Here is a 15368-nt window from a genome sequence, read left to right as displayed (position 1 = left end):
CAGTAGCAAAACTGAGCCCAGACACGGGAGATCCCTCCAGCTTCAGCTGCACAGCCCATCCCGGAGGTTAATGCAAGGACTCCTACGTGCATATGTGCAGTGGTTACAGGATCCTGATGGCTTTATCACCCTTGGGGCCTCCTCTTTGGTATGTCGGTGTCCTCCTAACCTGCAGCCACATGACGAAAATTAAACAAGGGTTTGTTGCATTTGTTGCTGTGGAAATATGAAGTCAGTTGCTTCAGTTTCAATGGGATTTCCCTCCTCCCCTTCCTCCCCCCCCCACCCCCACCCCCACCCCCCTTTTTTTAAACATTTACGTTTTCATAAAACGTCAAGAACAGGAGACAGGAGACATTCGTGACAGGCAAAATTCATTCATCCATTCCCCTCTGCGGGTTTCCCCTCCACCCCCCGACACATTTTTCCTTGTTAACTGTGCTAGGACGGAGAGGTGGGGGTGAGGGAATAAAAGCATTCCTGCATGTCTGGAGGAAAGAAAAAAGATAAAGGGGGAAAGTGAAAGGGGAGGGGAAGAGTGGTCAGGGACTTGAACCGCCAGTGAAATGATGCTTCTCCAGCCCTCTTGTTCAGATAATAGTTAACTCGGGGTTAAAGATTAATAGCCAGGCAAAGCACTGTATAAATGGCCCGGGCGAGCTGAATGTATGCAAACTGCCTCCTGCTCCTCAGCCTGCTGAGCTGCCCTCTCTGTGGTCCCTCCTCATCAGCGACATGAGTAGCCTGCGGTCTCTGCTGCGCCGCTGCTGGCTGCCGTCCCTGCTGCTGCCGGCGCTCCTGGGCCCCCGCCTCGCCGCCGGGGTGGCCCTGGAGCCCATGCACTGCGCCCCGTGCACCCAGGAGAAGGTCGCCCTCTGCCCGCCCGTCGCGCCCGGCTGCCCGGAGACGGCCCGGCAGCCCGGCTGCGGCTGCTGCCAGACCTGCGCCCTCGGGCCGGGCCAGCCGTGCGGGGTCTACACGGCCCGCTGCCGCCAGGGGCTCCGCTGCCACGTCCCCGCGGGAGAGCCCCGGCCCCTCTCCGCCCTCATCCAGGGACAAGGGACGTGCCTGCCCGCCAGCGAAGCCGGAGGGATGCGCACGGCGGAGCCGGCAGGTACCTTGCAATCGCGTCCCCGCTCCGCGCCGGCGGGCTGGGGAGCCGGGAGCCGGGCGCTGCGGCAGAGCCCCTCGCCCAGGGGCAACTAGGTCTCGGCAGCGGGATGCGCCTGGCGCCAGGGAAGGCGCTGCGGGCACTGGTCGTCAGGAGCTTGGAAAAATGAGCAAAGTTAGGCAGGCGTTTGAAAAATAGGGAAGCCGGACTGCGTTTTCCAGGAAAACGTGCTCAGACTTGCGCGAGGTGAGACGCATCCTGGTGCGGAGCCAAGAGATGTTCGCAGCAGGCTGTTACGTACGCCACAGGGAACAAGCAGGAAAGCCCTAAAGCGTAGTAATGGGATGATGCAGAATAATCAGAATAAGGTTTCTGGGAAGTTACAGACAGTTTTTCTTTAGTAGTAAACAGTAACTAGAGTAGGACAAATGTTTTCTAGACTTTGTTTATGTCCGTCTCCGAAAGTCATGATAGAGATAGAAAAGACCTAAACAGGCTTTGTGCCTGGCTTCATTTCAAGAATAAAACGTATTTAAAGTACTGCTGTGCTAGTCAAACTATCTTTGAGCAAAAAGACATATCAAGCATCTTATGCTATATGATGATCAGGAACTTCTTCAGTGTTATTTCATTATTATTATTATTACTACTACTACTACTACCACCACCATCACTTACTGCTATGTCCATGCAGTGGTGAGTAAGGTAACTCAGTAGCATTACAAAAATAATGGTTGTAGACTCAAAATAACAATGACCATTGGTGGCAGTAAGGGGAGTTTGTCTTGTACTTGAGGGGGCAGGGCAGGGAGGGAACAGTGACTAAACTGAGGGTTTAAGGCTCCTGCAGTTGAAAAGGTCTAGTATTTTATTCTTTTTTCTTTCTTTCTTTTTTCTTTTTTTCCTTCCTTCCTTCCTTCCTTCCTTCCTTCCTTCCTTCCTTCCTTCCTTCCTTCCTTCCTTCCTTCCTTCCCTCCTTCCTTCCTTCCTCTTTCTTTCTTTCTTCCTTTCTTCCTTTCTTCCTTTCTTCCTTTCTTTCTTCCTTTCTTCCTTCCTTCCTTCCCCTCCTTTCTTCCTTCCTTTCTTTCTTCCTTCCTTCCTTCCCTTCCTTCCCTTCCTTCCTTCCCTTCCTTCCTTCCCTTCCTTCCTTCCTTCCTTCCTTCCTTCCTTCCTTCCTTCCTTCCTTCCTTCCTTCCTTCCTTCCTTCCTTCCTTCCTTTTTTTCTCTCCCTTTCTCTCTCTCTTTCTTTTCTTTCTGTATTTATTTGTTTATTTCTCTCTTTCTCTCTTTCCCACCTCAATTTTCCACTTCCATTTTTTCTTAAACATTGTCAAAGTGAAAAACGGGTAGTTTTTAGTCCGTTGGATGACTATTTACAGCCTTCATCCAACAAGTTATTTAGACATATGTCAAACTTTTATCCCATGATGAGTCCCTGCAATTCCAAAGAGCTTCTCTTGCCTCTAGTGGGAGAGTTCACACATGCTGGGTTAGGCCCTGGCGTGCGGACCATGATCAATGGTCCGAAACTGCCGATCCAAACAGTTTCTGCTATTCCCTGGCTATTTGATGCACTGCAGGGCAGCTTGAGCTACTCACGGCTCCTGTGAATTGCTACCCCTTCTTATATGCGAGGCAAGCCATGGAACAAAGTATAGGATGCCATGGGATCTGGTCTGGACCGGTTCATCTCCTAAATAAAAACTGAAACACATCATGCTGACAAAAATCTAAATTCATAGCAAGATTAACTCCAGTCTTTCGGCATTTAGTAAAGTGTTTACAATCCACTGTGGTGAAGAAAGTTTTTTCATTTTGAACAGACTGGCTGCAGCTTCATCTTTGGTATTAGAGTGATATTGATGGATCATGAAATAACCAGCTTGTTAGAGAACAGTTGATGCATCTTCATATGAATTTATGACAAAAGTTTAATTTGCTGTGCGTGTAATTTATTACTCCTGCAAGAGCTACTGTTATGGATCTGTCTTAGATACTACTTTTTTTTTTTGCTGTTGTTGATTCTTTTTCTTTACCTTTTTAACTTGGAAAAATAGATGCAGCAGTTCACTGAAGATATTCACCTTAATATCATTCTTTTCCAGACTCTATTGAACCTGAGGATATACCTTTGGAAAGCACTGAAATGACACAGGATCAGCTGCTGAACTATCAGTTGATGTTTCCCATAGGCCAGGACAAATCTATACCCTGGAATGCCATCACTGCATATGAAAACATGAAAGCAAAGAGAATATCTGAACTCAAGAAATGGAAAGAGCAGGTGGGTTTTCTTTGCAAACCTTTCAGGGACCATTTCAGCAGATGCTATCAATTCAGAATCCAAACTAAAAATGCGCGTGAAATTCTAGCAGCAGCACTGGGATGTCAGTATTTTGGGTAGCCTGCAAACAGACTTTTGGGATGCCTTCATCAGATGCTTGAGGAACGGGCAAAATGGCAGGAGAGATAAAAACAGGTGTGCAACGGATAGGCTGAATCTTTCTCTGCATTTACTATCAGATTATAACACAGGCCCTTAGTTTCCAGGAGGCCGTGTTAGTTCCAGGAGGCCACTCCTTTTGTGTTTTAGTTAAAAAATAAAAGACATTTGTCACTGGTCCAGTGCTCAGTGAAATAAAAGGGAGTCCCTACATACAGTTGTGGATGAAACTCCAACGCAAACCAAAACGTTTTTCTTTCTGATCACAAGGAAACGCTATGAAGTAGATGCACGTAAAGAGACAGAAAGCTCAAAAATCAAAGTAAGCGCCTACCTTCGACGCTGCGAAACAGCGGTGAGACGTGGTGGTGTGGGGCCTTTGCAAGCGGTCCCGTGTTCCACTTGAGGGCACCAAAGAACCGCAGTCAGAGCAGTCCCGGTGCCAGCGCGCAGCTGAATTAGAATTGGGCACCGCAGGAGCCGAGTTTTGTTAATGGTCACAGACAAATGGAGGGGGTGGAGGAAAAAAAAAAAAAAAAAAGGCAAAAACGTACTAACCACAACCCCACCTTAGGAAACCTCATTCCCCATGCAGAACAGGACTTAATCACTGCTTTAGTTTGAACTATTACACATAAGCGCTGTTAGCGCCAGTTCTGATTTTCAGGCTTCTGCGTTTCTAACCCAGAGCCACGGATAAGTCCGTTAACTCGAATAGGACTGCTTATGTGAGGGGAGGTCTTGGAAAAGCAGAGGGTATGATTATTTTCACTCTGAAGTAAAAATGTTTGTTCAGTCACCTCTCCCCTTTCACTCATTTAAAAGCACTAGGTACCACTAATATGCAGCCATTGTGACTTTGAAAAACAGAACGAGCGAATTGTGATAATAGCAAATACTGCAAACAGTTCTTCATCACCAGTTCCAAGCACTTTGGGTTTGGGTCTCAGAGCCACGGGGGTGCTCTCTATTCTGCTTTGGCGACAGCTCTGTCCTGTACAAAAGATAACAAACATTCAGATGTTTGTTCTTGCGCTGTCTATATAAGTCTTGCACCTATTCGCCATACATCAACAGAGCACGGGGCCATGGCAACCCAGAAAACGTGGCTAGTCTCACGTACACCAGCCTCCTAACATGCACCTCCCCATAATAGGAGATTGTACCCTCTGAGCAGTAACGTGTTTACTTAATACAGGTTAAATTTCCTTGTGTGGCAATTTAAGGACTTAAATCCTCATGTTTCTGAGGATAGAAAATACCTCAAAGAATAAAAACAAAGGCCTAAATGCAACACCAGAGTTTTCTGGCTGTGCTCCTACTGAAACAAGTAAAAACTACATGCAAAGCAGCCTGGTGCAGATTATATGACTAATAAGTATTTTCAGCTTTTTGCTAGCTTTATGCCGATCACTCTTTTTTTGGCTGGTTTCTTTGTAATTTTGGTATTGACAACCTCTGCACGGTATTCTTGCAGGGACCTTGTCAGAAGGAGCTCTACAGAGCCCTGTATAAATTGGCGAAGGCTCAGCAGAGAAGCGGAGGGGAGATTTACAAATTCTACTTGCCCAACTGCAACAAGAATGGATTTTACCACAGCAAACAGGTATGTGCCTTCTCCCCTGTCTGCTCGCAGCAGTGCTGCGACTAGCCTGACACGGCCAACCCTTTCATAGCCCTCTGTTCCCAAACTCACAAGTTTGCAGCTGCTGGAAAAGCAGGTTGTGAAAACAGGGATACTCAGTAGTGGGAACAGATGGTTTGTCCTTCTCTTAAAAGTGAGCCGCATGCTGTGGGCTGACAGCAATGGAGGCAGGAGTCTTTTCCATTCACAGAACAGGTGCATGCAAGGCCTTTTCCAAAATCTTTTAACCCTCTCTGCTCCCAGGCCAAATCAAGCTCCATGTACCTGGTTTGTTAGCATAGTTATCATATTCCCAGTTGACGTTAATTTATAATATCCACCATACTGCCTGGAAAGCCCATTGAATATATATAATAATCACAATGGAGAAAGGAGGCTCTCAGCTCCTAGGCAGTGAAAAACTCACACAGGCAGGGAAAAAATTCTCTGGAGCAAAATTAGCCTTCTGAAAGCAGAACAAAAATACTGAATTGTGTTGCCTGTGGATTATGTTATACGCTCATTTCCATTATAGCCTCAAAAAAAAAAAGCCATTGCGAGTTACACTGAGAGTAATCTGCAAACCTAACTAAAGCTCCAAACCTCAGGCCACGCCCTTGTAACCACAGGTCATGTACACAAATTTAGTAGGTCTGCATAAATCTGTGTCACCGAGACTCCTTGTTTTTTGGGCATGGCACCACTGTATGACTCACAAACATTGTGACCTGGGATCTAATCAGGCACAAACAGAAATCTGTTTAACCCCCTCCCGAAGAAAAAACACACCCTATTTGCCTCCTTGCGTGAAGAGCCAGACCGTCTAGTCATTGCTCTCACCCTACCAGCTCATATATTCTGCCTTCCTTTGGTTTCTCACACTGGGAGATATTGCTGTTTTGTACTGCTCTTTACCAAGGAGGGGGCAAACTGTTTTAAATTGGAAGTTGCTGTTGTGGTAGCTGAGCTTGGGTCATGGCTCCCTAACCAAGTGTGCTGCTCGGAGGCTCTGTCAGAGCAGGGACCACCACATTCAATAGCGCTGCATGGCAAGTCCCCACTTTCTGATCCTATTTCTGTCCAAGAATTCTACTTGCAGTCTCTCGTGGGTAATCTTCTGCTTACGGTTACTTATTGTGGCGTTTGTTTTGCTAATAATATTCTAGTGTGAAACTTCACTGGATGGAGAGTCTGCTGGATGCTGGTGTGTCTATCCAAAAAACGGAAGAAGAATTCCTGGATCTCCAGAAATGAAAGGAGACCCCGAATGTCAACAGTATCTCAACTCACAAGAATAAAACCAAACACATTCATTCACATCAAGTTTTCTGCGAGGTCTGATCTAGTCAGGAGCCATTTCAGTCAGGAGCCATTTCAGTTAGGAGCCATTTCAGTAAGGTAGCTTCGTGCACCTCATTTTCAGCATATGAGTAACCCCATAAAGTAGCTTTTTTACTGCACTGGCATTACTCAGATGCTCAAGTGACAGATATGAGCATCTGCAAGATCAAATCCTACGATCTTGTATATTTTGTTTGTATAATATTATAGATACTCTCATATGTAAAGCTGTTGAATTATTTATTTCACAGTATATGTATTTTTGTCTCTGTGTGTTGTTACTAATTTATATCCTCAAACACTTCATAACTTTATATGTAAATACTTAATATTATTGCTCTTAAATGTATGCATCTTATGTTGGAGGAATGTTGCTACTTAAAACTTCAAATGGCATAACTCTACTGGGAAAAATGTCTTGTAAACTTGCGTTTTTGTACTATGTATTTATAGATTAAAAACTGAACTTTAAAAAATAGCTTTCAGTAGAGAACATGCTTAGAAACTTATTTAAAACCTGATTTGTTTATATATCATGTTGCTTTTGCACCTCTATTTCAATGTCAAGCTGTTTCTTAAAAAAGTAAGTCTAAACCTTGATTATATACTGAAGGTCCTGATGGGACAGTATTTGTTTCTATTTTCCAAACATATGCACTGGATAAATGGCAAAACACAACAGGATATTCTGTGCCACCTTTGACAGGTGTAAGTTGTTCACATGTTGACATTGTCATGTTATTTAAGATGAACTATTAAATACTGTGTTCTACACTGTCCTGCTCTCTTGCTTTCTGCATGTTCCCGTTCATCAGTCTGACCTCGTCAGGCAGCGCAGCAGCAGGTGGGAGGGTAGAAGAAAACACGCCTCTTGCAAATCTGCCTCCTGAACCCCTGGCGCCATTTCCCTGCAATGAGTTTTCTTCTTTTGCTCTCCCTGCCCCGTTCCCCTTCTCCCCGTCCTCTCCAATCCTGGCTGTGTTCTGCAAGTCTTTGCGTTGGGCAAAGCAGCAGCCTCCAAGGGAAGTTAGTAAAAGATTTCTGGGTGGGAAAGCTGGATGCCTTTCTCCGCTCAAAATGCCCAAGGCAACAGTATTTAGTGCATTTGAAACAACGTCAAGACCAGGAAGAACCATTTCCTGCACAGAAAGTCAGAAGTTATGAAAGGGGGGCTGGGGAAAAGCCTGGCCATACCCTTTTTGCTGAAAGCAGAGAGGAGGGTCCCCTTGGCTTGGGATGCAGTCCCTCTCCCTCCCCGACATGTTCCTTCAACTTAGCAGTTGCAGAGAAAATAAGAGAAAGCGACTTCCCTGCCAGATTCAAGCTGGTTTTGCCCATGGAGAAACTGGGGTGGGAGTCAGCAAGTCCCAGAGGTGGAAACAGTCTGCACCAACCCTGCCTGAGAAAACAGCCTGAAAGGAGAGTAATAACATTTTCTAAGAGCCTGGCAGGAGGGAAACTGCATAAAATCCTCCTGCCATTTGTTGGCACAAGCTTTGCGTTTTAAATGGGAGGGGGAAGTGGCTTGTAGAAACTGCAAAGCCAAAGCGTGGAGATCCCTGCTCTCCGTATCACAGTTCTGTGTCATCACATGTTGTGCTTGCTGAATATGTTGGCTGTATTTGCATGTCAATGTCAGTTGATCTGATTGGGGTCTAATAAACTGCTCCAGATTTAGAAGTATGGATGTACTACTAAGCTTCTTTGTGAAGTGTTTTGAGATCTTCCCAAAGAAAGCACCGCAAAAAGCACTTTATAAAACCAATGATGGCATTGGTATTATAAATAATTAACGTCTAACCTCCCTGTAACGAGCTACAGTAAGACCTGGCTAAAACTGTGTCACAACACAGCATTCACTGTGTCAAAATGCTTGGCAATCATTGTATCAAAATAATGAAGAAGCAGCAAATTTGGGCAGAACCTTAGAGTTCTTTCATGGAGTCTACCCAGCACTGAACAACTATCGTAACAGCACAGTCTATTTGCAGTATAGCCATCCAGTAGACAGCTACTTCAAATGTTTTGCATGGTGGCAGGTTCTCATCCTAGCTGCAAGATGTTAGAACAGGGAGAGGGTTTTAGGGGAACTCTTTCCTTATAATGTTAAGTACCAGGAGTAGAAATTGCTTCGTACAGCATTCAGGCATAACAGGCCAATTTCTTAGAGGGATTTAGCTCCTTACCTCCCACTGAAAGCAACAGGGGAGGAGTGCCGCCTCATCTGCAATCTGGCCTCATGTGACATCTTGCCAGGACTCACCAGGACAGACTTCTGCTGAGCTGCTCTGGGATGGGCTGTCTGACTTGGGCCAGACTTTTCTGCATACTGGGGTTAGGACTAATGCAAGGAGGCGAAGAAGGCAAATTTTAATTCCCCTATCGCAGTGCTGCCAGAAGCTTGGACTACTTTTAGACTATAGATGCCATGCATTGTGATTTGTCCTGATTTTTATGATCAGCCTCAGTAATAGGGTGAGAAATCAAAGGTCCGTAGTTTTCCTTTGGTTTTGTTATTTTTTTTCTGTTTGTGGGGGCACTTTTTTTTTTTTTTGGCATGTGTCAGCTGGCAATCCTGGCTTCAGTGTGTCCCTGCTGCGGTGGTCCCACCTACACTGGCAAGCCAAGCCTGGTGGGAATGAGTGAGGAAACAGGGAAGGTGCTGCAGGATGCTCTTAGCAACTCAGGTCACCTGGCATGCAGCTGGATGTGTAAAGGGGATGTACTGTTCCTTGTTATTTCATCTCCTTCCCTTCACACCCTCTTGCACTCCTCCTACCCCACCTAAAAAGAACTAATTGGTGGGAAGGTCTTAGGTGAGCATCTGTAATGTTTAGCTCATGTTATCTGAGAACCTACCTACCCAGTTTGTGCTTCTTCCTGCCAAAACCCTGCCAGGTTTGCTGCAGCAGGGTTTGTTCCAGCCATGCCTCCTCTTGCCCCTGGCCTAATGCCAGCTGCAAAATGCTCGTAGCACAGAAATGAGGTCACTGCCCTATGCACTTTATTTTCTAGCCTCATTTTCCCCTAAAGCTATCCGAAACAACCTACAGTCACCTGGTATTGGGCTCTGCTCACACTGTGTCAGTTCTGCTCATCACTTTTGGATACAGCAGAGACACATTTGTGTAGGCTAATGCTGGCAGGAGGCAAGGGGAGAGAAAGAAGGAGAGAAAGAAAATGGGGGTGGAGGGCAGCCAACACTAATACTGAAATCCCATCAGCATTTCTGTCACTTTTCTACCATAAGAAGACATTCTCTGCAAAGGCAATGCTTAGGCAGGGAACAGCTTTCTACAGACCCAGCCCAAAACACAAGCAGATATGAAGCACGTCAAGATTTAGCCTTGTTCATTCCAAAACCAATATATTCCTTTGACCTTGCATTTGCTAATGAGAGTCCTAAACACATCACAAAATAAAAAAGCAATCAAAAAATGCGTCACATATAGCTTTCTTTCCTCAATGGGAAGAAAAGTGGGATGGAAAAGAATGGCACATGGCAGAGGCTTGTCACAGGATTTTCTGCACGCCTGGAAAGAGCTTAGCTCCCATAGCATCAGACACTAAATAAATAATAGTACTAAGTACTAAATACTAAAACAGAGAAGTTTTTTTCTACAAAGTCAGAACCAAAGATGTTTGTGCTTTACCAGCAGTATAGCAGCACTGACTTTGCAGAAATAGAAATGTTATTTTTCTACCCACATCACTGCCTTGCTATTGCAGAACACCACCAATGTCTAATCCCTGCCCAACCCATAATAACAATAATAATAAAAAGTATCTGTAAAAAAAAGGATCCAAGTGACTCATTCCAAGCTAGTCTCTAGCCCATGCTGCATGTCGAATGGACAAGTCCTATCTCTATATTTAGACAACACCTTTGAAGTGGGTCTACTTTTCCTTGGCTATCACTTCACTGATAAACCACTAGCCTAAACAGCCTCCCCAGGCTGCACTGACAACAGGTTCTAGGCTTTCTATTTGCTGACACATTTCATATTTATGGATCAATTATTTTAGGCACTTGTACATTGCATTGAGAATCAGGCAGGGATTCAGACCGCAGAGGAAAGTGGGGTATAAGCATCTTAACAAACACAACAAAGAAGGCATGTTTGCCTTCTTTAAGACTTGGGTAGATAGTATATAGTGAGTAACAGTAGCAGAGCTGGGGCAAGTAGAGGGCTTCTCTTACTGACTTGTCACCCTATATTACCTAGTCGCATTTAGGTAAAGGCGGAAGGGGACAAAGAAGGAGACAATCTGCACAGCCGGTTAGTTCTGTATTACCAGAAAGTACCAAAAACAACAGCAGTGGAGCAGGAGCCCAGACATACCAGCACTTGCACTCTGAGTAATGAAAACAGCTCTGATGATATCTCTGTCAACAAACAAGGGCTTTATTTTATTTTCCCTCCTTTCCTCATCCCTTGACCTACCTCCTCCCCCAGGGCGCAAAGTTCATCTGCTAGTAAGCTACTCTGAGGGCCCAGGGATAGGGGCAACCTCCTGCAGGAGAGATGTGGGAGCAAGGATGCTCGTAGATGTTGAAATAAGGTCAAATGAACAAATCTAAATGTAGCCCGTTCCAGCTCTTGTCTGTCTAATTTTGAAAAAGTTTCTGCTCGCCTTTTCAGACTCTGTGTTGGATTATCACCTCTGAGTGGCAGTATGGGAAGCCCAGCAGAGACAAGGGCATGCAGGGGAAGGCAGGGCTGCACACATGCTTGTCTCCTTGCTGCTTCCTTACGAACCACGTTGCCCAGCAGGTACAGTGCCTGGCCAGCAGGCACAGCCATTCCAGGAGAGCCCCCCTGCTCAGTTCTACCCTGCAGAACATAGCGCAGGCAGTCTTTCCTCCTGCTCTCCTCCTGTTAAGCACCCATTTGTGTCTACACTGAGGTTTTTAATTGCATAATTATGCCAGTGGTGATGTGTGATTTTTTTTTCTCAGTCACTGATGGTGCTTTGTAGTTCAATGGGCTCATGGGTAGACACTGAGGTTCCTTAGAAAAGCATCTTAGTGTGGGATGTCTCTGGAAGCCTAGAGCAAATGCTGGCTATATCATAATTTTCTTTTCGTATTTTCTCTTTGCTGGTGGCTTCTGTTTATTGCTGCTTTCGCAGCTGAGCCTTCACCATTTAGCTGCAGCAAGGGGAACAGAAAAAGAAGGGCAGCAACAGATCACTGATAGCAGGGTAACAGCAGCTGTGGAAATGCATGACAGGATCTCAGGGCCGAAGGCTGCATGTGGCACCCCTGTGATAAAGCAATAATCAACTTTCCAAGCTCAGTCAGTTAGGTCTTTTTTACTGTGTGCACGTTATGTGATATGTACCAGATGTAGGAAACAAGTCTTCACCTTGAATATTCTCTGTGTGGCATAAGCAGGCAAAAATAGCTTCTGCTCTCCAGTTGCAGGGAGTGAGGGAAACGCGCACTCAGCCTGGCTCTCATAAGCAAGTCCCTTCACTACCCCATTTTTGGAAGGTCCTACACGTGGCTGTGGAAAGCCTTCTCAACGACATTTTCTTCAGCTTCACAGGTTTTTCTGGAGGAAATCTCAACTGCTCCCTGCAGCAATAACTTCGCTGCCTTTCTTTCCATCCCCACTTACGGAGAGGGAGAGGTGGGTGAAATTAGCTATGACAGAGAAAGGCTCTTAAGGAATTTTGATAGGTCAGCAAAAGTGGAAAGCCAGCGTACATACTGCAGCAGGACATGCATTCTGCAAGGATAAACTGAGATTTGCAGCATTACCCTTTGCTTCTGCTAATACCTGGTCTCCATTTTTTTTTCAGCTGGAACTTTCAGCCTTGAAGTCATTTGCATTTTTTAATACATGTACAGGACAAAAGCAAAAGCAAAGGTTTTTACAATGGGATTTTCTCTAAAGCTGGTGTATGTGCTTCTACATCTTCAAAATCTGAACTGGAAGAAATAATACATAAAATGCAGAGTTTTAAAACCAAAACTTCTGGTGAACAACAAATTTGCACTACTTGCCATTTTAACAGAAAAAGAAGTAACGTCTTCTCTATCAATGCATTGTATAATGTAGGCAATCTCATGCACTGGAACTCTGGACACCGAGCTGCCACATCCTGACAGGTTCATAGGATCACAGGATAGTTGAGGTTGGAAGGGGTTTCTGGAGGTCACCTGGTCCAACCCCCTTGCTCAAGCAGGGCCACCTGGAGCCAGTTGTCCAGGACCATGTCCAGATGGCTTTTGAATATCTCCAAGGATGGAAACTCCAAAATCAAATGAAGGCTAAATACCTTCCAGTGGAAGAAGATACCCAGGTCCACTGGACATACCAAAACACTTCTCTTCTAGTGCCCTTAAACAAAATGAATTTTGCACCCTGCAGATGAAGCCATTACTGATAGCGAGCACAAAAAGCTTGCCCTTGGAATACTCTGATACCCTTTGTTGGATTTTATTTTTGGACCTCTCAGAAAAAAAGAGGGAGTGGGGGAAGTGAAAGGGGTCCTTTCTAATGCAGGAAGCAAGCGTATTACTCTGATAGAAATTAAGAGATGTGAAGAGTTCCTGAAGGTGCAGCAGGACCACTGTGGTGGGTTGACCCTGGCTGGATGCCAGGTGCCCACCAAAGCTGGTCTATCACTTCCCCTTCTCAACTGGACAGGGGAGAGAAAATACAACGAAAGGCTCGTGGGTCAAGATAGGGACAGGGAGAGATCATTCAGCAATTACCGTCACAGGCAAAACAGACTTGACTTGAGAAAAATCAATTTTATTTATTACCAAATTAGAGCAGGATAATGAGAAACAAAAATTAAATCTTAAAACACCTTCCCCCGCCCCTCCCTCAACCCCAGGCTCAACTTCACTCCCGATTTTCTCTACCTACTCTCCCTGAGTGGCGCAGGGGGATGGGGAATGGGAGTTGTGGTCTGTTCATCACATGTTGTTTCTGCTGCTCCTTCCTCTTCAGGGGGAGGACTCTGCACACTCTTCCCCTGCTCCAGGATGGGGTCTCTCCCATGGAGACAGTTCTCCACAAACTTCAACATGAGTCCTTCCCATGGGCTGCAGTTCTTCATGAACTGCTCCGGCGTGGGTCCTTTCTATGGGGTGCAGTCCTTCAGGAACAGACTGCTCCAGCGTGGGTCCCCCACCAGGTCACAAGTCCTGACAGCAAACCTGCTCCAGAGTGGGCTTTTCTCTCCACAGGTCCTGTCAGGAGCCTGCTCCAGCGCGGGCTTCCCATGGGGTCACAGCCTCCTTGGAGCATCCACCTGCTCCAGCGTGGGGTCCTCCATGGGCTGCAGGTGGATATCTGCTCCACCATTAACCTCCATGGGCTGCAGGGGGACAGCTGTGTCACCGTGGTCTTCACCATGGGCTGCAGGGAATCTCTTCTCTGGTGCCTGGAGCACCTCCTCCCCCTCCTTCTTCACTGACCTTGGTGTCTGCAGAGTTGTTGCTCTCACATATTCTCACTCGCCTCTTTGGCTGTAATGGCACAGTTGGGATGTTTTCCCCCTTCTTAGATACATTCTCACAGAGGCGCTACCACCATCGCTGATCTGCTCAGCCTTGACCAGTGGTGGTTCCATCTTGGAGCCAGCTGGCATTGGCCCTATCAGACATAGTGGAAGCAGATTCTAGCAGCTCTCACAGAAGCCGCCCCTGTAGCCCCTCCACTACCAGAACCTTGCCATGCAAACCTAATACAACCACGTTCAAAACAGCTACCCATACAAGCATTTCATTTTGAATACTAATATGCTTTGGCATCCAGGAAAATTGCTCACCGCTTCTCATACTTTAAATATAATTCCTATTGCTAATACGTAAAATCTCTGTGGAGCCATCCTTGCTTACACAGTTTTAGAGAGCGACTAGAGATACCAAAAAATGATTTCCCAAAAGGTTTGTAAAACCATTACTTAAATTTAGGGCTCAGTTCAATAAAGAATTACGCTGTGTTAAGGTTTCTATGGAATTTAGTCATAAGAAGTTCAGACTGTACTAAAAACTAATTAATTCTGTGGTTTTGGTATTCATTGAAGCCTCCTTCCCCTGTGCACAAATAGCTAACGTTATGCCCTGAAGGGCGTGCATGCCAAAAAGGTGAAAAAGGATATTCTGAGCTCAAGAGACTATAACACAGTAGGTCTATTAAAAAAGGGAACTTTCTCAAGTAGTTCGAAAGATAATAGAACTGCCTGCAGGCAGCTTGAACTTGCATTCTGGTCAATTACAGGGATTTATGTAACTATTTATTACACTGGTTAAAATAAATACTTACCACATCAATCTGGGCTACATATGGTACCCATGTAGCATCTAGAGATTAAATATGCTCAAAAAGAAATCAGCAACTTTTGCAGTACACACAAGCTTTTGTAGTGCCTTCCAATGCACATAATTGACACGTAAATAACGTTAGCAGTTACAAGGATTTTTCTGAGACTTCATAACATTTACCCATATCACATAAGGTTTTTGAAAAAGCTTGTTAAAAATCAGAAAAAAAAGCTGAAAAAATGTTCACTTAAAAACACCAAAATACCTGAGCTGAAGGCAGTGAAGGCACCAAAACAAGAGGTATTTTTTGAATGCATTGGTTCCATTTTTGCCACCAAAACCAAAGTCCTCCAATCATTGCAGTTCTTAGCAGGAAATGTTTCTAACCTGTGCATGGAAGGAGACCTTCCCTGAACTGATCCTGACCCATACATTTGCTCTGTGCTGCCCATACTCTGCTGCTTGGATGTAGCCCGCACATATTTTTATTTGAATCGCAGCCTGGCTCTCCCAGTCACGAGAAAAACCTTTGAATTACAAGTAACTTGTCTATTGAATTGAA

General features: G+C 45.2%; 1 protein-coding gene across 1 annotated transcript; it reads left to right on the top strand.

The window, feature by feature from the left end:
- The first annotated feature begins 661 nt into the window (after positions 1-661).
- On the top strand, positions 662-8838 carry IGFBP1 (insulin like growth factor binding protein 1). The gene is made up of 4 exons (XM_054193374.1): positions 662-1114; positions 3217-3395; positions 5032-5160; positions 6345-8838. Exons 1-4 carry the CDS (start codon positions 736-738, stop codon positions 6474-6476), a joined length of 819 nt encoding a protein of 272 aa, XP_054049349.1. The 5' UTR covers positions 662-735; the 3' UTR covers positions 6477-8838.
- Positions 8839-15368: the final 6530 nt, after the last annotated feature.

Source organism: Rissa tridactyla, chromosome 2, assembly GCF_028500815.1.
Source record: "Rissa tridactyla isolate bRisTri1 chromosome 2, bRisTri1.patW.cur.20221130, whole genome shotgun sequence".
NCBI lineage: Eukaryota > Metazoa > Chordata > Aves > Charadriiformes > Laridae > Rissa > Rissa tridactyla.
The sequence above is the reverse complement of the archived record's forward strand: the minus strand, read 5'-3'. Positions and strand labels throughout refer to the sequence as shown.